Here is a 27,543-nt window from a genome sequence, read left to right on the forward strand (position 1 = left end):
TCGTGGAAAAAGAATGACATAAAGATGGATGCCATAATGAATGCAAGAAGACAAAGATGGATGATAGTGAAATCAGAAGAAAATGAAGAGAAAAATGTTTGAAACTGAAGATGGGCCCTGAAACATTGAATAGCGAACGGAGATGAAGGATTTGTTCACAACTGCAACCGGCCATGAACGAGAGACAAGAAAGAGAAATAAAAACAAGATAGAGCTTTCATACTCTTACGCTTAACCACATGTCGATGAAAAAGAAATTCGTCAGTTACCACCCAACGCGCAGAAAGGCGAACCGGTCCGAGTAAAAATAGAAATAGAAAGAAAAAGAAGTAAAAAGGGGAAAGAAGAAGAGATAAGGGTGGAAAAAGGAGATCTTGCAAAGACCACGTCGAAGAGAATCAGAAGGTTAGATATGTACAAGGGGCAGACAATGGTCACAGCAGTCATGGCTCAAGAGGGCCGCTGATCCCGAACACCATGTTCAAGACAGGACTTGTCCTTGTCTTTAGTCCTCCAGAAGTGCATAAGCCTGCTAATGCGAAGGCCCTTCTTCTTGGATCTCTCAGGCTCATCTTCCGGTGGCTTCTCTTCATAGCTAAGCTTGCTGCGTTCTGCGTGGGGTCCAACAACCAGCTTGGAGAGACTGGCGAGACTAGATCTCTTAGAGCTGTGAGCTTGGCTGGTACGACGGCGCACAGCGGCAGAAAAAGACGCCGAACGATCGGTGGACAAGCGAGGACGAGTGAAGAACGTGCCGGAAATTCGGTTCAACGTGTTCGTTGTGGTTGACGCACTGCTGGTCAGTGAGGGCACATCCTCAACTGAACCCTGAGGAAGATCCACGGACGGATTGTATGAGGGGTTCGAAAAATTACGATCGGTGGTGGACGATGTCGTCACTGAGCGAGGAACGTCGACGGAAGACAGCGTGAAGTCGGGAGATGGAAAAGAAGAGTTTGGAAGGGAATTGTTGCCTTGGAGAGACAACGGAGGGATATTGGGGGTCAGCTCCAATGGGGTAGTAGCGCGGTCAGCAGGCATAAATCGAGGCGAGATGTCGGGACTCGGTGGAACGGGCTTATGGTGCCACTCCTGTCTGTCCGTCTCTGTCGAGCTTTGCAGCGGAGCAGAGAAAGGATTAGCCGCATTGTGAAACTGAGCGAGCGAGGCCTGCTCTGCGGCGGACTTTTGTTCCTCCTGATCAGGGCGTGTAGCAGCAATGTCCGTGGCATCGTTTGGTTCGTCCTTCCGTATACCAAGACCAGCGTGAGATATATCGCCCTTGTTGAGTTCTGGAGCAAGCGGTTGGTGTGTCAGAGTATCAGAGCTGTCTTTGCTCTGCTCTGATTGCCTATCTGCTTCAACGATGTCGGATGCGGCTACCTGCGGCCCTGGTTGTTCAACAGATCCCTGCTGAGAATCGCCGGTGGCAGCAAGAAAAGCATCCTCCTCTTCTTCGTACAGAACATCGGGGTTCTCCAAGGTTGAGGTTGTGACAAAGCGATTGCCACCGAGAAAGCTGCGATCAAACGGGGGCATTTCCGGAGCGCTCTCTGCACGTCGATGATAGCGCATTTCCGGACCTATGAATTCACCTCGTCGGCCACCACTGTACATCCGCTTCGTTGCCGCTGAAAAACCACTCTCTGCAACACGACTAGACCGCATGTCAGGGGTATTGAAAGGACCCAGAGCTGCATCTAGATCTATCACTGGGCTAAAGGCATCATTCTGAGTATTCTGTTCGTAAAAGCTCCTTGGCTTCCAGGAGCTATCCAGGCTAGGTTGTAGCTCCTCCTCTGGAGGCAGATGACTAGACTCCGGTGTAGCCGGGTTGGTAGGTGTTCTCAAAACGACGATGTTGTCATCATCGAAATCAACGTCCAAGCCAGAACCGAGATCCGAATTTGTCCGGGTTAACGCAGGGGGAGCGGCAGTGGAGTTTGATACCGACATGTCCTTCTTGGTATGGCGCTTATTCTTACCCCTTGTTAGAAGAGCGCCCGCCCAAGACCGCACTTTTTTCTGCCTCTTCTTGGACTTCGATTTCTTTTTGCCTGAAGGGGATTCCGAAGAGTCATTTGTCTCGCTAACCGAGGTATTCGAGCTGTTTTCTGAGCCACTGGAAGAGGAGGAGGAACGTCGCGATGAGCCTGCAAGGTGCTCGAGGATTCCTGAAGACAAGCTCTTGCGATTACGGGAGTGGCCTGCCGCAGACAATGGCCGTTTCATGGGCGATGCATCGTCCGCTTTGGCGGTCTTGCTCGGATCTAGCATGAAGGATGCATCCGCAGTTCGAGGTCTTGGCCTTGACTTTTCAGCCTTAGGTTGTGTGTTGTCGACTGCAGGAGAAAAGCAAGTATAGCCGCTATTTCTAGCGGAGGCGCCAAGTCCTGATGTTGCTGCCGGCCCAATTTCTTTCGACAGAATCTCAGCCGAGTGACGTCCGGGCGAGGGCACATAGCTAGGAGTACCAGGTTCAACAACCTCTGAGTGGTCTTCTTCAATCACGATGGTAGGCGATACTGGAGGAGATCGCCGGGTCAGTACAGCTGCGGACTGAGAGACTGGTCTGGGAGGGTCATTGGAAGCATGGCCTTCACGCGTTGTATCTGCCGGAAAGCATGGAGCACTTCCAATGGATGGTTTCAAGTCTAGCGCATTCGAGATAGCCGTGAGATCCACACTGGATATAGCAGCCGAGCGGCGGTGGGCATGACGGCGTTTTCCTTGACTACCCGCACCAAAGCCGGGCCCTGGAGCGGGAAGTTTGGCGGGTGCTGGCGCTAAATTGTCATCCTTGCTTTGAGTGGCCTCGACGGACGCAGGCGGAATGATCGGATGTTCACCACCAACGAACTCACTGCAGCGTCTGCGGTGTCCACCTGGTCTATTCGGTGAGAGAGAGGGCATCGATGGTTGTGATGAATGTTGAGCGCCCGGGTTGAACGAAAACGCTGGGAGCGGCACAGCAGCCCTCGCACCGGTCTCCGAAGACTGGGGTGTCTCATCGCTAGGATCCCGGGCTGGAAAGACAAAGTGGGGGTTTGGGAGCGGAGCAGACATTCTCAGGTTGCGGCGGCTGTGACCGTCAGGAGACAGATCAGCCGGGGGAATATATGGAGAAAATGCCGGACTAGCTTGAGGCTGTGGAGGTAGGGATATCGAAGCCATAACGATACGCCGGGTTGATCAAGAGGTCTGGATAATACCGATTGAACCTTGATACAATAAGATGACTTGAATCACGCCGTGACAAGTAATGGACACAGTTGATGTGACCTTGACGACACACGGGGACCTCCAGACCTTGGTGACTTCCCTACAATGATTGGAAAGCCCGGTGCTGTCTGGAGGCCTTCAGTTCTGCAATGGTACCATTGAACCCTTGAATCCAAACTCTCAAGTGTCGCACCAAGGAAGAGACGAGACCCCAGGATCCGATGAATACGAGCCGAAAGAATACAAGTCGGAATATAAGGTCGCAAAAACGGTTTGAAACCCAAAGACACAACAAGCCTCCACAATCGCTTTTGTAACTGATTCAGTGGTCGAGCAACGCTTTAGAAACACGGCGAATCGAATGAATGTATCGAAATCGAGGGAGTTGAAGGTGTGTCGTACTTGTTGTTGACGAAGGAGACTGGTGTTGTAAGGAGCGGACGGCCACGGGAACGGGCCAAGGAGGAGAGGATGGGCGGAAGAGTCGGGAGAGGAGGGCGAAGTGAAGTTAAGAGAGTGAAAGGTTAATGTGAATAAGAAGGTATAGTGAAGAGAGAGGGGGAGGAAAGAAGAAGAGGAGAAGGAGGAAGAGGGAGGAGAGATGGAGGAGGGGAGGAAGAGAGGAAAGAGAGAGAGAGGATCAACCTGGAAAAAGGAAAATGAAGTTGAAGGAAGGAGAGGAAAGGCTGAGGTGCAGCAAAAGGCTTGGTGGTGGAGGAGGAGGAGAGGAGACGGCGACGTATGGAGGGCGGCAGGGGATGATTGGCTGGGTGGCCGGAGGGGCCGCGCCCGTACCGTTCAACCTGGTTTAGTACCAAATGATCCGTACCGCGTATTACCAGGGCCATCCGATCGCCCAGCGCTCCAGTCAGCATGCGGAGGCGTGACCACCGAACGATGCGCACCGGTAAAGTACGGAGAAAGGCCAGTCAGTCAGTAATTACTAGGCAGACCTCTCACTCGCTCGCCCTCTCTCTCCCTCTTTCGCTTTCTCACTTGTCTCGCACTAGCCCGCTTTCGAGGCCACACTACTAATTAAAGGTGATAGTGAAGGGCTCCATCGTAGCATTAAAATCCATCGATACTAGACTAGACTAGTCTGGCCAGCGTCTTCATGGGGAAATTGCATACTTTCAGTTAGTCAGGCCTGCGGAGTTCTCGGATGAATGCGTGCCTACTAACTTGCTACTACTGCGCCTACGTACGTAGTACCCTGTCGATGAAGTCGCAATACTCCGAATCTGCAGGCTTCCTTATTTTTTTTATTTTTAATATCTTTTTTTTTACTCGGCACCGGTACAGAAACCGGACAGTCTAGCAAAAACCAATACAATAGGCTTTCCTCCAGAAGAACATTGCGGGTGGCAGATCTGATGCAGTCAAGTTCTCTCACTTTTCCATCTACAACCCAAATGTTCGTCTTGCAGTTCTTCATATAGAAGACGTCATAGTATCTGATTGCTACCAAGTGCGAATACGGTGCGCATCCCTGGTTGAGCTTGAGACATAAGCCAGACATGGAGGAGGAGAAAGAAGAGCGAGAGCCAGTGCCAGAGCCAGAGGTCTCCACTTTCCCACTGCCACCTGTTCATGCCGTCCGTTGCAATCAGGGTTCTTGCATGGCGGCAATTTGGCCATTATGGAGCATAATAATCAAGCTGATATTAGCGATCCATATCCATGCTGAATTGATGGCCCGTGAATGGCTTGGTAGTGTCTCCGGGCTATATTAACTTGTCACCAGCATGACTCCAATATGTGATGGGGGACCACCATTATTGGGTCAAGTTCCGGAGAAAACCCCCCAGGCACCAGTAGACTAAATTGGCGGTACCTGAACGGGCGGCCAATCCGCAACACGAACAGGGGCATCGAAATCTCGCTTGTCTCGGTGGGGAAAAGGCCGACCGCCACCCACTAGACGCTTTGGGCTAACTGCATTCAAGCTAGTTTAATTAGCGCCAGTTGACTCCTTGCCCCGTCGCGCCGAAAAAGCAAGACTAAATACGGAGTTTGTGTCTACTCGCCGTATCTAGTACTAAACCCGTTACAGGCTTAGTTACTTTCACCTCGTACTCTTACTCTTACTTACTCTTACTCTTACTGACATCCTTCCTCCTACCCACTCGCTCGCACCCTTCTCTTACAGTACATCGATACCAAACAAACTACTTACTAAAGTAATCAACTTCGCCAGCCAGCCAGCGATCCCTGCAATGGTTGACACGTCCCGACATCCAGGAGGGGAAAAGCCATGCAAGTTGAAACATCCCGCATGGAAATCAGAGACAACCAAGAATAGATCTCCTTTCCCCCAAACTTGGTGTTGTTGTGCTCCCGTCCCCCTGGTGATCACTCTCCATCATCTGCGACTTCATCCCATGATCGCATCATCATCCTCGGTTGTTGCGAACCTGTTAAGCATCCTGACCAACATCATCCACACAAATAAATATACGGACAGAATAAGGGATGATGGTGGCTTACTGTAAAAGGTTTTGGATACGATACGAGGCATGGAGCACCTACGTAAGTTCATAACTACTAGATGGAAGACGGGCGCCAATTCTTCCCTCTCAGAGTGAGGCACATCACTTTCCTCCCCTCTTAGTACTCCCCTCTCCCCCCTCCCCTGATAAGTGATAGACCAATACTTTTGTCAGGATCTCTACTAGCCACCTGAGTCTGGCGGCACATGTCACGCCTATCATTGGCTGCCAAGAAACTGTTAGTGAGGACTAGATATCGCCCATGTGTTCCAGTTCCAGTTTCAATGCACTTCAGCCACGTCGGCCGATCTTGGTTGTGGCCTTCTATTTCAGGAACGGCCCATTGCATACTACGGGATACGCCGCTGAGAATCCCGGATAAAGTCACCACGGAAGAGGTATTGTAGAAGCGCCGAGTGACCCGTCCAATTGCTTATACCCTAGACGCAATTCAGCTCCCATCATCTTCCCGCGCCGACTACGATAATATGGATGTTTCAGCTTCGCCATGTCGCGGTCTAGATAATTCGATAGCTAGTAGCCTTCTCAGCGGTCTGATTTATTCCTTCTCCTGGGAAGAGACCGGTGATCCTGAACTGGTCGGAGCGCCAATAGAATGAGGATCTGACGACAACTGAGTCATGGGAGGCTTATACTTACTTTCTCATCAATCGAGACTCATCGGTACGATGGACAAGAAGTTCTATCATCAATACCTCATGCGAGCTGTCTGTGGCGTTGCCCAAGGTTACTACTTTGTATCTACTATCTCTCATCGATGTTGTGCAGCCAGAGACTTCTATCTATTGGCTGAAGGGCAAAGATTGATATGCCCGAATCGTCGACGTACATGCGGCCTAGCCGGAAACCAAGCATGGCTGTCTGACTGGCACAGAGTTTCCCTTCAGACCCGATAGACCGTCACCGAACAGGGACCAGGCACCTTGGGCTAGTCGAGTCTAATCATGGTGTGAAATGTTGTGCGTCTAACCAACCGTGTCCCATGTCTTGGGCTTATCTGCGCAGGCGACAACACGGAGCACGGAGTACTGTAAGTCAAGATGCATTCCTCACTTCTTATCGCTCTGGTTTCCAGAAGACGTCCTAAATCCCTCTGAGAATCAATAATCCTGGAACGAGTAGGCCGATCTTGGGCCAGGTTGGTATTAAGGCAGCGACCGACTGACTCCTAACTGAAACAACAAACATTCAAAGCAGTATCCTGCTTACTGTAACCTATCTTACAGCCGTGTCCTTCTTCTGGCTTACGATACAATAATAAGGGATAAAGACCCTTTCCCAATACTAGTCATATCCAATGCAAGGGTCGATGCCTACCTACTTATGGTTTTCAAGTTTACCCTCCGAGACTGTCCCTCTTTCAGCCCTCCACCCGATCAGATCTGTCTTCCGGAAACCTTCCCCAGGCTGAACGCTTTCGCTCGTACTTGCCTTCAAGTCAATAGTGCCTCAACTCAGCCGCGCCGATCCATGGTTCACAGCGGATATCGCTCTCATGTTCCAGAAAATCCGAACCGAAGCCCTGGACTTAGCCACATTGAAAATCGATCGGTCCACTTTGCTTCCTCGTTCGTGGAGTCGAAAACTTTGTGTTCAAAATGTGATGTCAGTTGGTTCGGGGGCGTTGCACCGCATCTGCCATCATGATCCACGGCGCGGAGGTAAGCCTCCGTCCGAGGCTCCTGAATGAGATTTGGTGGGCTGCTCGGCGGACGGATTCGGATGACGGCAAAGGCCGAGTCGAATCCGATGAATCCGATGTGGCTCAACTCAGTTCTGAACTCGGATAACCTTTCCAGCGCCATTGTTCACCCCATTGGGTTTCGTCGCCACCCCATGACAATAGTAGTACCCAGAATACACTTGTGTATGCCTCAATCTTGTGGCAATATAGCTATACCTTCTTGGGAAAGGGGCAATGGCTGCTCTACTGTTAGGCGGTCAGTTTCTGCCAACCAGCCCAAATCCATCTTATGTCATCGCGGGCGGTGTCAGATGACCGCGGCTGCTTATCACATTCTCGTCCAACGATAGCAACAATCTTCTGCCAGTTGTCGTGCGGCAAGGTCACTAGGAAGACAGGATCGCATCGACCTCCTTATTATATCGCTCAAAATGGCCTCACAAGTTTCCGTGTCTAGTCCGGCACCGAAACCGAAGATTGACCTTTCCAAGAAACTTTCGGAACTTCGTGCGAGTAAAGCCAAGTCTCAGACGCCCTCCTCCCGCGAACCTGCTCCAGTCACCCCGCCTCTCCCCAGTGCTCCGGATCTCTCCTCCCATCAGTATGCGCGCCCAGTGCGTCGGATATTATCGAAGCAAGACCATGACCTATTCCTCTCCTCCTCAACCCATACCTTGATCCTCGCCTTCATCTTCGGTCTCTCCGATTCAGTGCGGGGGCGGGCAACCACGGAGATCGGCAGCCCTTCCCCCATCATCACCAAGATTCAGTCTATAGTATTCCAAATCCGATCCCTTCTCGAGACACACCCGTCACTCGACCAAGGCGGCTCGCGGTTCGGTAACCCAGCTTTTCGCGATCTATTTGACGATGTCGCAACACAAAGTGCGGCGTGGCACAAAGATATACTCGGGTTTCAAGATCAAGCTCTCATAGAAGAAGCTTCGACCTATCTAATTAACTCGCTCGGGTCGCGCGACCGACTAGACTACGGTTCAGGTCACGAACTGAACTTCATGATGTGGTTGCTGTGTCTACGTCAGGTGCACTTATTCTCCGCCACGGACTTCCCTGCGATCGTCTTCCATGTATACGTGAGCTACATGAACCTCATGCGTGATATACAAACCACGTACTACCTGGAACCTGCTGGATCACATGGAGTGTGGGGTCTCGATGATTATCATTTCCTGCCGTTCCTCTTCGGTGCCTCCCAGCTCGTTGCACATCCCTACATCACGCCGTTGGCAATTCACAACATGGCAGTTCTCGAGGAGGAAAGTGGCAAATACATCTATCTGGATCAGGTCCGATGGGTGGATAGCGTGAAAACTGTAAAGGGATTACGGTGGCACAGCCCAATGTTGGATGACATATCAGGAGCCAAGAATTGGAGCAAAATCGAGAGCGGCATGAAGAAGATGTTCGCCAAGGAGGTTTTGGGTAAGCTTCCCATCATGCAGCACTTTCTGTTCGGTAGCTTGTTGCCGGCAGCTCCCGGGATGAGGGAGATCACGGATGATATGGAAGACGATGAGCACGACCACGAGCATGGCCACGACCACAACCATGCCGACCACACAGATTACTTTGGGGATTGCTGTGGAATCAAGGTACCCAGCACAATTGCAGCAGGTGCTGAAATGCGAAAGCGAGGAGGCGGATCCGGGCTGCGCCCGATTCCCTTCGATTGATGTGCATATGTTACGATGGAGTTTCGGGATGGGATAAATGGATTATTGATGCTGGACTCGACATGAGAATCGCAGGGCATCAAGGAAACATACTAGATATCAAATTAATAAAGCAAACAGAACATGCTAAATCCTGCTATCACCCTGTGTTAACAATTCCCAATAACTTTCCAAGCATGGTGCCAGACAAGAGTATCACAAATGTAGAGCCCACCAGCATGGCCATGAACCAGCCATCCCCGTTGAACCATAAAGAGACATAACAAATTCAAATTTCTTCTCCTTTAGATATCTTCTCTTTTGTATTATTCATGACAATACTTCAAGGCTAGTAAGTAGTCCCACCGCCCAACCCCCAATACACACCACACAAGTCACCTGACCGACCCGCTTAAAGCGGCAACCGGAATCACCATCATCATCCATACTACCTCCCCATCAACCTAACCATGCACCACCATCTATCCCCCAGCATAGAACAATAATAACAATAAGCAACTATAACAAGAAAGAAGAGGGGAGATGGTACCAAGCGAATACTCCACCCCCGGTGGAGGCGGCAAATTAAAACTGAAAGGCTCCAAGACCAGCAACGGTCGAATAGAGAAGAAAAAGAAGAAGAGCAGCAGCAGCAGCAGCAAGAAATCGTCGGTTCCAGGCAGTGGAGAGGAGAATGAGCAGCAGAAGAATCAGCAGGAGCAGCAACTTACAACGACAACATCAGCGACGGCAAGTGGCGCTGAAGAGGAACCTCGCACTGATGAACATGAACCTTCCTCAGCATCTGGCTCTGCGGGAGCTGGGAAGACCGAAGCGGAGAGGAAGTATGAGGAGATGAGGCGGAAGAGGGTATGTATTGCTTATATATTTCTTTTGTTATGCATTGGGTTTTGAATTTGTTTTCCCTTGATTTGATTGATTTGTTTCTTATGTATGAGGTTGATGTACATGCTGCTTTTTCTTTCGAAACCCTCTCATTATAAGGAGCTATCGAAGCGATAAATGTCTATGTCACAAAAACAGACAAGATAGGCTAACCATCATATACAGCTGCAAGAGCGCCTGAAACGAGAAGGGGTCAAAACTCACAAAGAGCGCGTCGAAGAATTAAACAAATATTTGAGCAGACTAAGTGAACATCATGATATGTATGTTTTATTTTTCTTTCCTTTCCCACTCAACCCCTTTCCTAGGTGGTTAGGTTTTATTTCTTTTGGCTAACTGTGTGTGTGTGTGGTAGGCCAAAAATTGGACCGGGCTAAAAGAAAAAAAAAGTGCCCTTTTCCTCTGTGGTACGGGCTCGATGGCTATCGTATCACTTTGTTTCAGGCTCGTCATGTACTAGTCGTAGTAATGGGTGGGTGCTTTTGCTTTTGGTTCTAGGGGGAGGGGGGGTGGGGAGGGGTCGAGGTCTTCTCTGTTCTCAGTTGTTGCAGGGATTCTAGGTGTCAGGTCGGTTTCAACCTATGAGCTTCGGGGCTAGTTGGTTGGAGAGGTTTGTTCGGGCTACTATCATATGACGCTTGCTACGTTCTGCACGCTCAGTGGTCAGAACAGCGGGATAGCTAGCTACCTGAGCTTACAGCTACGTGGGTAGCTGGCACACGACTAATCTCCGGCCACCGCGCTGAGGATGGATGGTACTAAGCTATTCCGGGAGGTTGGTTTGAATCTATGGGTTCAATTGATGGTGGAAGGTGTGGACAAATATGCATATATACCTATGACCGCTTGGCTATGTGACACACCAGTGGAAATAGCAAAACCAATCACAAACGGGGTAAAAAGCCCGTCAATTCTATCCAACACGAACTGGAAGGTAGAGATGTTGTCTAGTATCGGTTCGTTGCCAATAACCGCCCGCGGGAAGCTCATGGAAGATGAACACGATCACTGCAAAAAAAAAAAAAAAAAAAAAAAAAAAAAAAAGAAAAGAAAATAAGTGATGAAGGAAATATGCAGCAAATAGAAACTCAAAAAAAAAAAAAAAAAATATAAAATATAGCCGTCGAAACTCCAGAGCTGTGGTGAACGCCAAACAGAACAGTATCAACATCAAAACTCCCTCCCCAACCCAGGTGGCGAACTGTCGCGGAAAGCGTTACTGGCCATGCAGTACTTGCTAATGCCGGCAATAAGTGTGTAGTGTGGAAGTAGGAACACCGCGCTAATAATATGTATGAAGTTTGCGACGCAGCGGAATAATAAGGAAGAAAGGAGAAAGGAGAGGAAGATCGCAGTAGGGAGATGGAATTATTGTGAGATCTCCAGGGAGAAGAGGATCTCATACGCCCTTAATGACGTGAGTCCGCTCACTGTTGAGCTTATCGGCATTGCGGGCGTGGGACTCCTTCTTGCAGTCCTCGAGACCAGTGCAGGCGTGAGCCTCCAGCATGCGATGCTTAGAGCAGTAGTGACCACTGCAGAAGCTGCAGTCTCCGACGATGCGTTGAGCGGCTTCCTTGCACTCCTTGAAGTTGCAGCGAGGCTTGCGGGGCGCCATGATGAAAGTGGTGGCGAGAGAGCGAGTTGAGGGAGGCGGTGTCAAGAGTAGCTAGTAGTAGCCGCCGGGGCAGCAATGACGATAGGAGGACTGGAAATGAGGTGCTTGTTGTTGTTCCCAGAGAAGGACTGGTAGTGACAGTGAAAGATGCTCAACTGGTTAAGAGTAGTAGTGTATGTTATGCAGTCCGGAAAGAGTGGACTGATGAAGAGCACAGGAAGAGTGTCGGAGGTTGAGGGTGACGTGGAGAGCAGTGGTCCGGTGAGGAGAAAGAGGAGGTGAGTGAGGAGGCGTGATAAGGAGGCAGGCAGATAAGGATGGCGGTCTATGTATAGTGGAAGGGAGACCGAAGATCGGAGTTAAGGTAGCTTAGCTTGAGTTGGATAGCGGATAGGGATAGGACGACTGAAAGTAGAGTAGAGCAAAGAAGAAGTCAGGGCTCGATGGATGAAGCACAAGATAGAAAGGGAGGAGAGAAAGCGAACAAAGGATGGCGGAAGAAAGACGAATAAATAGGTGGCAGCGGCAAAAGCGCAGCGCAAAGTCAATTTATACGGAATGGAGGCCGATGGGGGGAGAGGGAATTATGGGGGGGAGGGAGTCATGGATGACTTGCTGAGTCAAAGAACGGCGCTGCTGCAATGCTTGGATCAGCGCATTGCAGCAACCCGCACCGCGTTACAGAAGGGAGAGCGAGAGAGGGTAGAGAGAGGCGCCGGATGGGCATTATTCTTAGCCCCAGCGAACAAGACAAGCCAAAAAAGGCCCTGCGGACGCTTGGGACTATTCCTCCGACGGGCAACGACGACGACGACGCCCGGTGGAGGCAAATCGGCCTGGTGGACCCAGAACTTTCCAGGATTCTTTGGGTTTCGCTGCTCACTAACTAACTCTAACAGTACTTACTGTCCTCTCCTTTCATAGCCATCCATCCATCCATCCATCCATACATCTTTCTGTTCGGGTTCCTTACTCTTCAGTTTCTGGTTCCCTTCCTTTTTTATTTTGTAATTTTTTTTTTCTTCAGATTTACGCCTTCGGGTGACGGCTATCGAGTTCGGTTCGTCCTGTTTTGCTGCGTTGGCCGGATGCGCACGAGGTTCCCGTTCGGTACCCGGCAAAAGTTAGTTCTTCTTCTCTTTCTTCTTATTCAGGCTCCGAAGTTAGTAAGTGGTAGTATTAGTTAGTCGTCCGTAGTAGCAGTAGTAGTTGGTTACTAAAGTCACATAGCAGCAGATGGCAAGTTCGCTGGTCACTGGCAAAGTTTAACATTCCACAGGACCAGGGGACTTGGTAATAGAAGAAAAAACAAATGCCTCCATACTTTAATAATTAATTTAACGAGTTAGAAAAATAGGAGAAGGCAAAGAGAAAAAAGAAGAAATCAAAAAAGAAAAGATAAAAAAACAATAATAGAAAAAATCAGAGCAAAGGTCATACAAGAGGAATTACATCCAGATCCAGTTTACCCGTTTTCCTACGTGTCCATCCATACTCCAAACCAACGCATCATCATCAACTGGCCGTTTTGCCCTTTTCATTTCACCAAACCAACTCCAGCACCAGCACCACTACTACTTCACCACCACCACCACACCCCCTTTCTTCTTCTCGTCATCATCATCATCATCATCATCAGGCCGATCAATCCTGTCTAAGCGAGGACAATCATGTCCACATCAGCTGCTTCTTGCTCCTCACGAGCCATTTTTCAAGTTCCAACGTATATATCGCCGCCAAAAGTCCCCTCCTCCACTCTTTTAACACCCTTATTCCCCTCCTACTAAACTAACCCCAAAGGGACGGCCACGCCTACTAGTCTACTGACCCGTTCAACGTTGCCTTACCCTTCCCTTCCCCTTCTTTCCCACCCCGGTTTTCCCAAAACTATCCGGCCCAACAATGCATGCAAGCCTGGGCCCTCCCTCCCTCCTCTGTCTCTCTTCCATCCAGGCACCACCACGAAGGGGAGGAGAATGGGAGGGGGAGGGAAAACAGAAAATCCCTTCACGGATGTCTGTGCACATTAGTGAAGCTGCATCCCGAGGGTCGTACTGCAGTAGTAAAGTGTACACCTCCTGATTATTATTATCACTATTATTATGATTCCCAACCTTGCCAGCCCGGTTTCCCCCCATACCTGAAAATGAATCCCATGCCAAACCTACTTCTTTCTCACCCAAACTTTTCACAACTCGTCACGTGAGGGCTCATACCTTGCAGCCAGCATCCATCCTGATGACTTTTATTTATTGATCTTTCTTTCTTTTTCACAATCAGGATTTTTGGATCATCGTTCTAGATCAAGTGGTCCTTTCGTACATATTGATGATCTCATCGTAAATTCCTGGAAGTCTTTTATCTTCCAAGCCATCGTTAACATACTGATCTATCAATCTAGTCCTGAATATAGAGCCCAGGAACCAGAAGGGAACCCTTGCCGATTCCACGGAGTAACCCCGGTAGTAGTAAGTATTCTGTACTGATAGTTTTACTATCATCATGCACCTACCCTTGGGTTTGCAGATTCCATGGAGTGCATAAATTTGAAGCGCATTCGATTTTTTAGCTTCCAACAAAGCTTTTTTGGTTCTTTTTGGGATTTACTAATCGTACTACCATACTGGTTATCTGTATACTCCCTATCTTTCCTAATCAGGTCTTTGCATCCCAAGCTAAATCCACATAGGTATCAGGTAAAATTATCTTGGATTTAACATAAACACGTGACTATATTAATAAAACGTCGGCCGTAGTTAACTAACACAGTTCTTGGCTGTCTATTTCACCACGGCTTCTGCTATTCCCGTGTGCATATTTGTCCACGTACTCCCCGGTCTGATTATTAAACCCATCCAGACCTCATATATCTGCAGTCTAGTATATTTACAGACATACTCTTCTGACTCAACAGACTCAGAACGCGCATCACTTATAAGCTCACAGTCACCATCGATCATGGTCATGTGACCGGCTGTCACAAGAGGGAGGGGCTTAAGCGGCCAATGAGCTGTGGCTTACCGTGGCAGTCATAACACCAATAATACCAATTCCATCACACTGTCCACCGCTGGAATGCTAGGCAATGCTACAGAACCTAAGCATGGCCCGCCTATACCATGAATTCACTTGCTTGCACTTACTTTGCCCTTTCAGAAATAAAGAGTCAACTCACAGCCTAACGGTGTGTGGCCAGGGGCCACCTTTTGTAGTGATCATGAGCGCTTGAGGGTAGCCAGCAGCGGGTCGCTTGCTGGCAAAGCAGACCCCATCTTTCAGCATCACTCTCGAACCTAAGTCTTATCCATATAACATGGCTACTGTACGCTGTCGGTAGTCTTCACTCATATTCAGCGTATCTACAATGGCAGCCATTTACATTAGGCCAAGGTGAACTACGACACGACATGTTCTGTGATGGGGCTACTGTTCAAGTCAGCACGCCAGATAGTAAAGTTACCTCTCTCATTAATTATCTTGACGCAAGAAGGTAGGCTGACAACTTATAGAATCTTTATATCTGCGAGATGGTCGTGTCAGAAAGCAAATTAATCTCGCTGCGGACTCGGAGAGAAACTATGGATCTTCATGAATGGTTAGACAACTGCATAAAGTATCATGAGGAATGCAAGAGTAGCATTCTCTGGCGACGTCAATAACGAACAACGTTCGTTGTCATATATCCTGGATCTGTTGACGGGATCTACATCACCCCGACTTGGGGAAGGAGGCGTCCAGAGAAGTAGATAAAGTAACTATAAAAGAACATCGACATCTCTATCCCTCCCCCCCGCCCGGCCTTTGCCATCCACACGGACATCATAACCTGCGTCCTCCAAAGCAGACACATAAGCCCGAACTGTTTGATTCCCACAACTCCGCTCCAGCTCCGGATTCTGCAAAAAGCGCCGAACAAAAGATAGCCGGCCACCCGTCCGACGTTGTCATAAGCGGCGATGCACCGAACCCGAAGCAACTCCCGCAACCTCCGCGGCAGTCCCGTACGTGGCCGCTCTGTGCAGACACGTCCATCCACTCGCGTCCTGGACATCAATTTGAAGAATGAGTGTGATGAGAGTATCTGAAGGTGTTCCTGAGTTTGTGTCTGCCGGGGTGGCAGAATATCTCGAAGACGGGAGCCAAATATGCGAGCGCTGTGACGTGTATCAAGTAGCGGGCTATTTCCGAGGCGACAGTAGTTGAAGGCCCATTGACTGAATGGGGCGTTAGGGTCTGCACCGCGACCGCGCTGGAGCTTGACGAGTGGGAAGGATACGCTTTGAATTGCGTATTATTAGAAATTATGGTGAAATTCTCAGTACTATATCCTGGACGGTAAATGATGAAGGTTGATAGGATTGTATATCTCACCAGCAGGGGCCCATACTTAGTAGTTTCGGGCCGTTATAACCTATAGACCTAATCTTCCCGTGTCCACGAGTAGAAGCTGATGTGGCTGCACAGAAATTAGCCTGGAATGATAATAGGCAGAGAGAGTTGGACTCACATCTTCAAAGCAACTGCAGGATTTTACCCAGACTGGTATCCACGTCAGCCAGCAGCTTAAGCTTGCTCGTCAGTTTGACTCTTCTCGATTAATGCCCACTGCATGCGAGTTTTCTTCCAGGTCTTATGAATTTGCAACGTCTCCTTGTTTAAGTTGGTATACCCATTTTGAGGACTCTCTCAGCGGTGTGCAAGGAAGGCATGGGAAAGCACGTCCATCACAAGTGGGAAGAAGAGGCAAATCCTCATCATTTTTGGTCTGCTGGTCGAGGCAGGAGAGGCGCTCACGCTCGCAGCATCAGGATCTTGAGCCTATTGCACACGGTCAATAACTGGGTCGGGGAGGGCATATTTGTATGATCTGATGATCTGGACCGCAAACTGGTGCGTTTTCACTGCAAGTCCTGCCAGGGTGACTACCGATGCTCCTGCCAGTGACTTTCCATATTGAAGTATTGGGGGGGGGGGGGATGGGCAAAAATGAGTTGCGGAGGCGTATTATTGTCCATGTACTATGTAGGGCACCTTTTCGCGATCAGCTTATCTGTAGTTGGGCAGGGTATTAATATTGCTGGATGAGCTTTATTTAGCTGCGAACGGCTGTCGTTTCAAAGGATAGAAAGGTAGTGTAAGTGTCAGAGGTTGTCACCGGCGGTTATGGGATCATGGCGAGGTTGGAGTTATAGGAGAGGAATGACTTCACAGAGCCTTGTCTTGTCTTGTGGTAGTGTATTATATGTGGTCTAATAAGCAGCACCCACATCAGACCCCAAGGCATGTGTATCTCAGCTGAAAGTGGCGGAGAATTGTATATGGCCGATTTTCATATAAAGCCGCTCGTGTTTGAGTTTGTCCTGACAGGTTCCTTGACATACCCTCTACTGGTGAATGTGATATACCCCCAGAACTAGGAACTATTTCCAGTCTACTGCCTTACTGAGAGGAACTTGCTGGGGCTGGATCTGACGTCGCATGACCCAAAGATAGGCCCCGTTTATAAGTATATCTAAAGGTGATAGTGCCAATGACATTTCTGAACCTCCTAGCACGATGCCATGACCATGACATCGACGAATCAATTCAAACCCTCCATGCCTCAATGATACCATTGCAGCTTCCTGGAACCTGGTATACCTTGCCCACTCGCAGGCCAACCTCAGCGAGCACGGTGCGCCATTCTTCTATTGTTCGTTGTTTACCACCAAGCGACATCATGAGTACGTCCATCCACCCTTCTTCAATTCCGGCTTTCGTCTGAGGGACTAGGATCTCCTCAATAAGAAGGCGAGACTTGTTTACCTCCATGGCTGCTACAGTTTTCTTTAGGATTTCAGTAACCTTGGAAGGAGGCCAGTTGTGAAGACACCGGCGGATGAGATAAATCAATGCACCTGCAAGATCGATGAGCCCAGGTCCACAGCACACAAGAGGCAATATGAAAATATTTTACCTTTAACTGGTTGCTCCGTGAAAAAGTCGTGAGGGACCATTTCAATTCCATCAGGCGGAGGAACAATGCTGCGAATAACATGCTCTTGATCTTCAAGTATATATCTCCCCGGCAGGCCATCACAAAGAGACCGTATCTGGCGAATTGCACGGCCTTTACCGCCGCCAATATCAACAGCGACAGGATCGTTGGTTGCTGGCGTTTGATCAGAGATGACCTTCTTGAAAGGGTATACATCGAGCATCCATCCAGAGGTCATGGCTTGCATAGTCATCCCTTTATTGAAGGCTTCCATCCGACTAGGGTAGCTCGCGAGGTGCTGAAACATGCCTTTACCCCCAGTTTCGTGCGTGTACGTGTAAGGGTTGTTGGAGACGGAGTCCGGCGATTTCCACCCATTGTACGCGAGAAAGTCGTGCATCTTGAGGTGCGTCGGCATATGCTCATCCATTCTGCCGGCATAGTCAGAGATCAGCAGGCTAGAAGTATACCAATGAATCTGTAATGGGGTGTGTTTTCTACTCACACAAACTGGAATAACCCACGAATCTCCGGGCGCAAATAAACTTCAGAAAACGGGGTGTGTCTGTATGTGCTGGGCCCGACTTCCTCAAAAGGACCATATGTCGAGGCAATTCTCATCAGGCGGGCTGAGCCGAAACCTCGTTAGACATCTGGTGTTCAACAGAGACTCAGGAGATGGATATATGGAGACACACCAACAAGATCTTGTTCGACGTTCAAATTTTGAGCCAGCTCTTCAGCGGAGCGTGATGCACCCCCTGTAGGAAGCCTGTCAAACACACCCATCTCCAACAATGAGCGAATTGCTGCAATATGAGCCGTCTGACCGGTCAGCGGAGGGCAGATTCTGGACAACAAAAGGGACGGCGAGCAGCTCACCTTGTCAAACCAGCTCTGCACAGTATCAACAGGCCCTTGAACGACCTGAAGGAATTTGAGCGTCTCTACAATCAATTTCTGACGCGCACCGTGCACCGCGCTGTGACATTCAACGCTGTCACTTGTGTTGCATGTCATCGCAACACGACACTCTGCCGCAGCATTGTTGAGAGTGCCGAGTGCCTTGTCAAGCTCCCTTGGCTCGTGGTCCGCGTTGTTTGAGATAGTCATTGTAGTAGTAGTAGTAGTAGTTGCTTGTCTGGCTGGTTGAAGATGGAAAAGTGCCGAGTTTTATGGAACGCTTTTCTTCCTCAAGCGTAAGGGACAGCCACTACAGATGGATATTTCCATTTATCTACGTGAGCTGCGGGCCACGTCACTTCGCCCTGTATACACTGCCACAATTTGCATATACGAAGCCGTGTTGATCCATCAAGTCGGAACTCAGTCAAGAGTGAGCAGACTCAATAGCCGTCGCATGCTGGTATGCCTGATTGCATGTATCTAGGCTAGTCGCAAGGGGCTGATGGAAAGAGCAGCATCTTATGTCCTTGCGGCATGATCGGCGCTCCTGTCGGTTGAGGGGGCATATTCCAGAAGTAGAAAATTGCTTTGCTCTAGCTCACAAGCTCCTACGCTCTTTTACTTTTGCCTCCTCAATACGAGTCATGACCCTTATCCTGATATCCTGGAGCTGCATTCATTGGTGCTAGTAGAAAGCGCAATACGTTCACCAAGAAATAGCGGTCTGTAGGCTGAATTACATTACGTCGGTATCATGAGAATGAAAGATCTTGTATGCTTTTTCTGCAGTAGCCAGGCTTATCAGTACATTCTAGCGGATGGATGACCATGCGTGATGGCGAACGAGCACATCGATGCCCCCTACATTCGCAACTACGTACGTACTATATTCGCCTCGTGCAAGGAAAGCTGCATGACAACGGAAAGACATCTCCAGTACCACTTGTGACGCCACTACTACGATAACCACGAATGCCTCAGGAAGCAAGCGATTTAATCTCTTTGGAGTGACTTTGTTCCCAGGGATATTCGGTCTCCACCGTGCGAATGAGGTTCTCATAAGCCGGACTGCGGACCCGAATGTCGATCTCATACGGGGCTGGCGAGCTGACAAACCCTGCTTGGAACTCTGGGCGGAAGTCACTCTCAGTGCCATTCTTCCTCGGCTTACTGATCTGGAAAGCAGCCAAAGATTGCGCAACGGTCAGGTAGACGTTCGCTCTGGCCAGGTTGCGTCCAGGGCATATTCGTCGACCGAATCCAAAGGTATGTGGATCAGGTTCGGGCGCACGCCCCTCGCAGCCTAGAAAGCGTTCCGGCTTGAAGGAAAAGGGATCAACGTAGGTTTTTGGATCGTGGTTCATAGCCCTGAAGAAATAAGTCAACAATGAGCAATTCCTCGTAGAGTTTCCCATGCGTAACACGAACCAGACGTTAGCCATGACCCAAGATCCCTCCGGGATGTCATATCCTTCGCACACATCGGGGGCGATGGATTTGTGTGTGATGACGGGGACAGTGGCATGCCAGCGAAGAGTCTCCTTCACTATGGCATTGATGTACGGGAGGTTGTCTCTATCTTGAAAGCCAGGAAGACGATCCGACCCTAAGACGGATTGAATTTCCGCTCGTGCCTTAGCCTGGACTTCCGGATAGAGAGTCATAGCGAGAAAGAACGTAGCCAAGGTCGACACGGTCTATTAGCTGTCAGCATTGCAGGCATGACTATACAGAGCCCCAAGGAAAGGCGTACAGTATCTGCCCCTCCAGCATATATCGCTGCGGCGGACCATTTCAGCACGGACTCATCGGCCTCTGACAACCCTTCTTGATTCCGGAGCGAGTTCGAGAGGAAGGAAGGACGGTAGTCACTCTGGGCTAGTCGTTGTTTGACAAATGTACACGGCGTATCACAGAAAGCTGTGGCAGTCTTCCGGATGCTGTCTGCCATCCGGACGAATTTGGCCCCCGGAAGCCAGGCCGGCAGATACCTTACTAGAAGCCAATGAATCACTGCGATCCATTATAGATGTTCACTCGGGAACTTACACAATGGAAAGACATCTACTATCCAGTTTCCCGGAGTAACGACCAGACCAAAGTCGTACACCGCTCTCTCAGCCAGGTCAATGAGAGGGTCACTGTCGTGCGGTTCCACCGTGTATCCGTAAGCTATCTGTAGGGCCACAGCCCCGGTCATCCTGGATGTCGTTAGATCAGCTTTGATGCCATTGATTGCTGCGCCACATACTTTCGCAGCTGGTCATTTAAACTGTGTGGATCATCCAATACGCGTAGAAGGAATCGGCGAACCTCCACCTCTTGCACTGAATTGTATTGCGCAACGCATTTCGCCGAACCAATTCCCTGGTGAAGAGCCCTCCGAAGTTCCTGGAATCGATCAGAGTACTCGACTACTCCCAATATCTGATCCCAGCCAGCCCTGTAATAAACATTAGTTCTTGTTCAGCGGTACAAGCACAGGAGAGGCCGACATGGATGCAAAGTGGAATTTCGGACGACACGAATGGATCGCTGATCGTTTGTCCAACAACTCGGTAGCAAGGTGGACATCATTAAGAACGATCATCGTCCGCCCAGGGACAGATAGTGAGCTAATAGGGCCTGGTATCAAATCGTCACCACAATGTTTTCATGCGACATTATGGCCCGGTCGGAGAACTTACCGTAAGTTTCTTTGTGCTTCAGCCAAAACTCCCATAACCGTACATCGTTAGAAGGTAGGTCACCCAAATTACCAAACAGTGGCTTGCGTGGAGGACCTGGTGGTAGCTTGATTCGCTGTCGTCTCCATTTCAGGATACTGGTACTGAGAATGAGCCCTATAAGGGCCGAAAAGGCTGCTAAGGCCAAAGGAAACATTCTATCCGATTGTGTGCCTTGCGATGCGAGATAGAGACTGTTCGTTTTGCTTGATTGAAGACGAGATTGAAATAAGCGTCTCTGTGATATCTACTAGCTACGATGCGTGTCAGCCACCCTCGACGGAGTCTTATCCCTTGCTTGCACGCTTCAATCCCGGCCGAGGACGCGTTAGGACTCCCCCGTAGCCAAGAAAATTTACACGCCTGTGACCCCTGCTTTTCGCAAGGCAAAACACCCCTTGCCTGGGGATGCCGTAGTGGCTGCAGGACGTGATCTACGTATTACACGATTCCTCGTGTTGATCTTCGATGGACCTTATCTGCAACCCCAGCTATGGCGCCTATGCCGGTACGTATTAATCACATACAAAGCAATGTAAGGAGATCCCATGGCAATGTGTATTCATGTCTTGTAAAGGTAATGGATCACACGACGCTGACCGCTAACTTAGTTAAAGTGAGCAACATGTAGGGTTCTTATAGCGGCGTTGATAGCCGTGTTGACGCCCAACTTCATAAATATCGTATAGTACCTACTTGCGGCCGTGAAGCCCAGACTGGCTGGAAAAGACACGGGCAAAATGAGAGTAGTCTTCTTTAGCAACAAGTTTCCGGGGGTTGACCTACGGGATCTCTCCCAGAGACTCCGTTTCGTCTCTCGATCACGGAGCCATGGACTCCTGAGACGTTTTCTGGAAGAGGCGACCATGGTCGCCCACGAAGAAATTCGGCGACTTCCACCAGAACTGAAAACTCTCATTCCTCCATTTCAGTCGATCCTGGATCTCGTTGATTCATTCGACTGGCACGGAGGACCGTTAACCGGAGTCTTCGAATGCGCCTTTACCTGTCTATTCCATATTTCCCTCTTCCTTGGGTAAGTCTCTATCTCAATTCTTATCATTGTGGATGAGGATCTGAACGAGATGTTTTTCAATTCAGGAGCTATGAGCGCAACCCGCAGGAGTTCAACTTTAGCAATTCAACCTTCACTGGTTTAGGCTTAGGTCTGTTGGCTGCTACAGGGATTGTTGCATCTCAAACACTATTAGATGTTCCTCAAACATCAGCCGAAGCTGTTCGAATCGCTATGAGAACCGGCTATCTGCTGTACCAGAAGCAGCAGGAGATTGAGCCGCAGGAACCAGACGCTCCGCCAAAAAGCTGGTCAGTGATTTTGAAGAACATGGATCAAGCAACAGTACAAGAGACACTCGACCATTTCAACGCATCTATTGTAAGCAGGCAGCAAATATTTGGACAGCAAAGCCTGACAATGATCTAGGATGTTTCAATCACGGGCAAGCTCTACATCAGTGTTATCGAACCCGATGGCAGTCTTTTTGTGAATGGGCCACCGTCCATACTAGCAAAGATATTTGGAAAGACGGGGAAATTGGCATCGGCACGCCACGCTGCATTGCCAGTGTATGGAGGTCCTTGCCATGCAGCTCATCTCTACGATCGTGCTGATAGTGCCCATGTAGCTGAAACAGTCAGCCCCAAAATTGCCAATCGGAGAGTTCCTAGCAATGTGTGCTTGCTCTCCATGGTTGATGGGAAGCCACTGGGCTCTCAGACTGTACTTGAGCTATTTGAGTCTGCCATATATTGCCTCCTGACAGGCACCATCCAGTGGGGAAATGTTGCTGAAGCTATTTTTTCGTCTCCGGATTGGAACGAAGAAGCTCACGTCCGTCTGGAGTCAATTTTCCAGCCTTGTCCAGTTGTGAACACCCTGATATCCCGTGCCCAGGCTACCTATCCACACTGTACTGTCGATACCCGAGAGCATATGCAATGGGTGTTCATGGAAGAGAACAAACCTACCAACCCCTCCAGCACTGACATCGCAGTGGTCGGTATGTCCTGCCGACTGCCTGGCGGTGCCAACGACTTGACCCAATTCTGGGAACTTTTGGTGGATGGGCGTGACGTGCACAAGAAGATCCCAGCCGATCGCTACGACGTAGAAACACATACGGACACCACCGGAAAGCGCCAGAATACTAGCCACACCCCATTTGGGTGCTTTATAGACGACCCCGGGCTCTTTGATAATGGATTCTTCGGAATGTCTCCCCGGGAAGCCGGCCAAACGGATCCAGCCCATCGTTTGGCACTTCTGACAGCGTATGAAGCGCTGGAGCAGTCTGGATTCGTTCCTAACCGAACACCTTCTACGATGGCCACTCGAGTGGGTACATATTATGGTCATTGTTCGGATGATTACCGAGAGGCCAATGCCGGGCAGGACATCGACACCTATTTTATTCCAGGTAACTACCGTGCCTTTGCTCCCGGTCGTATCAGCTACTTCTTTAAGTTCTCTGGTCCGAGCTACAGTATCGACACAGCGTGCTCGGCCAGTTTGGCTGCAATCCAAATTGCTTGTTCAGCCCTGATACGTGAGGAGACGGACACTGTGGTTGCTGGTGGATTGAATTTACTAACAGGCTCCGACAGCTTTGCTGGCCTCAGTCGTGGTTATTTTCTCTCCAAAACTGGAAGCTGCAAAGTTTTTGATGATGGAGCGGATGGCTATTGCAGAGCAGATGGTATCGTGTCAATCGTGATGAAGCGTTTAGCAGACGCTCAGAACGATAATGATAATATACTCGGTATCATCCGAGCCTCTGCCACAAACCATGCGGGGAATGCAAGCTCCATAACCCACCCCCATGCGCCTACACAAGAGCATCTCTTCTCCCAAATCTTGAAAGAGGCAAACGTCAATGCACTAGATGTGGATGTGATTGAGATGCATGGCACGGGAACTCAGGCAGGCGACACTACCGAGATGGAATCTGTCACGAATGTTTTCTGCCCAGGCTTAAAGAGACGCTTGCACCCATTGTATGTTAGCTCTGTCAAGGCAAATGTGGGCCATGGAGAGGCAGCTGCGGGTATTACAGCACTAGTCAAAGCGCTGCTGATGTTCCAGAAGAGCGCGATTCCGAAGCATGTTGGGATTAAAACAGCGATCAACAAACAATTCCGCGATCTTGGGACATTGAATGTAAAGATACCCATGGAAACTGTTTCTTGGGCCCACGATAACAATCGAAGGCGATTCGCACTGGTCAACAACTTCAGCGCGGCGGGGGGGAGCACATGTTTGCTTCTCCAGGAACCCCCTGTGAGGAGTACGCCGCAAGCATGTCCCCATCCAACACTTCCCGTTGCCGTTTCGGCGAAGAGCAAAGTGTCTCTCAAGAACAACATCCGGAGTTTGATTACATACCTCCAGCAGAACCCATCATCAGACCTTCCTAGTCTGTCATACACCACCACGGCAAGGCGGATGCACTATAGATACCGCGTCGTCGTCAATGGGGGATCTACTCAGGAACTCATCCGTCGCCTTCAAACATGTCTCAATGATGTGGAAATGCGGAGACCAATTCCGAAGCGACCATCGGTGGCATTTGTCTTCTCCGGGCAAGGCTCGTTCTATACCAGCATTGGCCGACAATTATTCGAAGAATACCCTCCATATCGAGAGAAGATCCAACGCCTGGATAAGTTATGTCTTCTCCACGGCTTCCCTTCGATCATCCCACTCATTCTAAGCCAAGAGCAAGACACCGCCGCGGTTATGCCTCTAATGACACAGTTATTGACAACATGTGTGCAGATTGCGCTGACGGACTTGTGGCGCATGCTTGGGGTGAAGCCTGATGTAGTCATTGGGGCAAGTCTGGGAGAGTACGCTGCACTGCATGCTGCTGGCGTATTGTCTGCCAGCGATGCTATCTTTTTGGTGGGCAGACGAGCTCTGCTCTTGCAGGAGCTGTGTACCATTGGCACACATGGCATGGTTACAGTACGAGCATCCGTTGATGAAATTTGCGAGTGCTTACCCCATAGGAAAGAGTACGAGGTGGCTTGTATTAATGCGCAGCGTAATGTCACCATTGCCGGGCCCGTCGAACACATGGACGATATCCAGGCGTCTTTGGAGTCGAATGGCTATAGTACGACCAAACTCAACGTCCCCTTTGCCTTCCACTCCGCTCATGTGGAACCGATCCTCCGCCGTTTTGGTGAGATTTCCCGAACGGTTACATTCCACTCGCCGAAGGCGTCGGTTCTTTCGCCCTTGTTAGCAGACAATGTCACTAGCAGGGACATCTTGGCTGACTCATATCTTGAACGGGCGACACGGGCACCTGTACGGTTTGCTGCCGCACTTGAAAGGGCCCAGGAGATGGGGATTATACATTCCAATACTGCCTTCATTGAAATTGGTGTCCACCAAACCTACAGCAATGCTGTGCGAGCAACTGTACGGGATATGACATGCATGGTCCCCAGCATGAGGTCAGATCAGAGTAACTGGAGCACGTTTGCAGCTTCCATGTCTGCATTGCACGAAGTTGGGGTCGAGATCGACTGGAATGAATGGTATCGACCATTTGAGCCAAACTTACGCTTGCTGACCCTCCCTTCGTATCAATGGGATATGAAAAAGCACTGGATCCAGTACAATGGTAATTGGCTGCTACTCAAAGACAAAGGGCTCAAGACACAAGATGGTGGTGCCCTGGCTCCAGTGACTTCAGCTTTCCAGACCCCTCTCTTGCACCAAATTCTCGAAGAGTCATCATCGGAGAATGGCCACACCGTTCTAATGCAGTCCAACATTATGGAAGACCAACTCTTGAAGATTATCTCTGGACACAAAATGTGTGGACGACCAGTAATGTCCGTGGTATGGTTCAATCCGCCCTTCATCACTCAAGGTCCTTTGCTGACAGGCCTACTAGTTCGCATACCCTGATATGGCGTTATCCCTGGCCAATTACATATATACCAAACACCAACCTCAGGTCGAACTTCCGTCATTGGACTTTGGCAACGTACAGATCTTTCAGGGCTTAGTTGCCAGAAAAAGCCAAGCGAACCCTCAGTGGTTACGCGTGCGGGCTGATGCGGATCTGAAGCATCGTTCGGTCCGAATGTCCTTTGAGCACGCCCTGGAGGACGGCCATGGCTCCCACGAAACCTTAGCTACGGGAGTGGTTACGTGTGGAGACAGCCAGATCTGGTCAGACGAATGGGGTACCCAAACTGACTTACTCATAAGCAGAATTGAGGTGTTGTATCGATTGGCCCAGGAGGGACAGGCCAGTCGCCTGTCCGGCAACCTGGTCTATTCCTTCTTCAAGACGCTTGTCGATTACTCCGAGAAATACCGGGGAATCCAGTCTGTGGTACTGCACCACCTGGAAGGGGTGGCCGAGGTATTGCTTCCGCCTGGCGAGGGTGGATGGACGGCAGCTCCCAACTATATCGACAGTGTTTCTCATGTGGCAGGATTTATCTTGAACGGGAGCAACGCACTCGACGACCACGATACTGTCTACGTCATGGATGGCTGGAAGTCGATGAGATTTAGCCAGCCCTTGGTGCCCGGGGCACGATACCAATCGTACACCAGTCTGAAACCGGCAAAAGAAAAACCAGGTTTCTATATAAGCGACGTCTTTGTGATTCGAGATGGGCAAATCGTTGGCCAAATCCGAGGTATGACGATGCGTCCACTGCCTCGGATTCTGCTGCGCCGGTTTTTCGATCCACCTGAGGAAAGTCCGATGTCCCACAAAGATTTATCCGTCTCTTCGACGATCTCTGACAGCCTCACACGAACACATTCACCAATATCAGTATCCCCCGGCAGACCTATTGAGTCGATTGAACGAGACACGCCACCCTCTACGCCCGACGATGCTGAAATCAGCCCGGTAGCCCGTAACGACAGCGGGCTTGTAAAACAAGCCATGGGCATTATTGCCTCCGAAACATCCATCTGCCCGGAGGAGCTCACGGATGATGTCGAATTTGCAAACATTGGAGTGGATTCACTGCTGTCCCTTGTTTTGGTTGAGAAGTTTGCCTTGGGGTTGCATTTAAATCTTCGGGCGTCCGTTTTTCAGGACTGCCCTAGTGTCGGTAGTTTCAAGGAACATCTAGTCGCTGCTTAGTGAGCTACTAGAGTTGTCTGTAGAGGTAGAAAATAACATCTGGGAGAGTACCTATTGAAATCCATTTGTAATGCGAGGAAGAGTACACTGCTAATACCGTATCGGAGAACAGTAGACTTCAAGAGCAACCAAAATATTATGAAAACCAAAGAAGCTAGTCATATGAAGCTGCTTT

General features: G+C 49.7%; 8 protein-coding genes across 8 annotated transcripts; 4 read left to right on the top strand and 4 right to left on the bottom strand.

Moving 5' to 3' along the window:
- Positions 1-450: 450 nt before the first annotated feature.
- AKAW2_30430A (putative cell wall proline rich protein) lies at positions 451-3,174 on the bottom strand (the record flags this gene model as incomplete). The annotated part of the gene is made up of 1 exon (XM_041686943.1): positions 451-3,174. The coding sequence occupies one exon, from the start codon at positions 3,172-3,174 to the stop codon at positions 451-453; it is 2,724 nt and encodes a 907-aa protein (XP_041540877.1).
- A 4,051-nt stretch (positions 3,175-7,225) lies between these two features.
- On the bottom strand, positions 7,226-7,537 carry AKAW2_30431A (uncharacterized protein; the record flags this gene model as incomplete). The annotated part of the gene is made up of 1 exon (XM_041686944.1): positions 7,226-7,537. One exon carries the CDS (start codon positions 7,535-7,537, stop codon positions 7,226-7,228), a length of 312 nt encoding a protein of 103 aa, XP_041540878.1.
- Positions 7,538-7,847: 310 nt separating this feature from the next.
- On the top strand, positions 7,848-9,110 carry RRD2 (serine/threonine-protein phosphatase 2A activator; the record flags this gene model as incomplete). Its single annotated transcript, XM_041686945.1, has 1 exon — positions 7,848-9,110. One exon carries the CDS (start codon positions 7,848-7,850, stop codon positions 9,108-9,110), a length of 1,263 nt encoding a protein of 420 aa, XP_041540879.1.
- Positions 9,111-9,632: 522 nt separating this feature from the next.
- Positions 9,633-10,372, top strand: AKAW2_30433S (uncharacterized protein; the record flags this gene model as incomplete). The annotated part of the gene is made up of 3 exons (XM_041686947.1): positions 9,633-9,959; positions 10,161-10,258; positions 10,351-10,372. The coding sequence occupies 3 exons, from the start codon at positions 9,633-9,635 to the stop codon at positions 10,370-10,372; spliced, it is 447 nt and encodes a 148-aa protein (XP_041540880.1).
- Positions 10,373-11,289: 917 nt separating this feature from the next.
- AKAW2_30434S (uncharacterized protein) lies at positions 11,290-11,643 on the top strand (the record flags this gene model as incomplete). The annotated part of the gene is made up of 1 exon (XM_041686948.1): positions 11,290-11,643. One exon carries the CDS (start codon positions 11,290-11,292, stop codon positions 11,641-11,643), a length of 354 nt encoding a protein of 117 aa, XP_041540881.1.
- A 5,556-nt stretch (positions 11,644-17,199) lies between these two features.
- Positions 17,200-18,703, bottom strand: AKAW2_30435A (uncharacterized protein; the record flags this gene model as incomplete). The annotated part of the gene is made up of 5 exons (XM_041686949.1): positions 17,200-17,510; positions 17,570-18,021; positions 18,096-18,219; positions 18,289-18,415; positions 18,473-18,703. 5 exons carry the CDS (start codon positions 18,701-18,703, stop codon positions 17,200-17,202), a joined length of 1,245 nt encoding a protein of 414 aa, XP_041540882.1.
- A 770-nt stretch (positions 18,704-19,473) lies between these two features.
- AKAW2_30436A (uncharacterized protein) lies at positions 19,474-20,491 on the bottom strand (the record flags this gene model as incomplete). Its single annotated transcript, XM_041686950.1, has 3 exons — positions 19,474-19,864; positions 19,925-20,193; positions 20,250-20,491. Coding segments are annotated over 3 exons (902 nt in total), but the record flags the coding sequence as incomplete, so codon positions are not given.
- A 1,471-nt stretch (positions 20,492-21,962) lies between these two features.
- Positions 21,963-27,368, top strand: encA (non-reducing polyketide synthase encA; the record flags this gene model as incomplete). Its single annotated transcript, XM_041686951.1, has 4 exons — positions 21,963-22,258; positions 22,324-22,618; positions 22,667-26,095; positions 26,151-27,368. 4 exons carry the CDS (start codon positions 21,963-21,965, stop codon positions 27,366-27,368), a joined length of 5,238 nt encoding a protein of 1,745 aa, XP_041540884.1.
- Positions 27,369-27,543: the final 175 nt, after the last annotated feature.

This window comes from Aspergillus luchuensis, chromosome 3, assembly GCF_016861625.1.
Source record: "Aspergillus luchuensis IFO 4308 DNA, chromosome 3, nearly complete sequence".
NCBI classification, from domain to species: domain Eukaryota; kingdom Fungi; phylum Ascomycota; class Eurotiomycetes; order Eurotiales; family Aspergillaceae; genus Aspergillus; species Aspergillus luchuensis.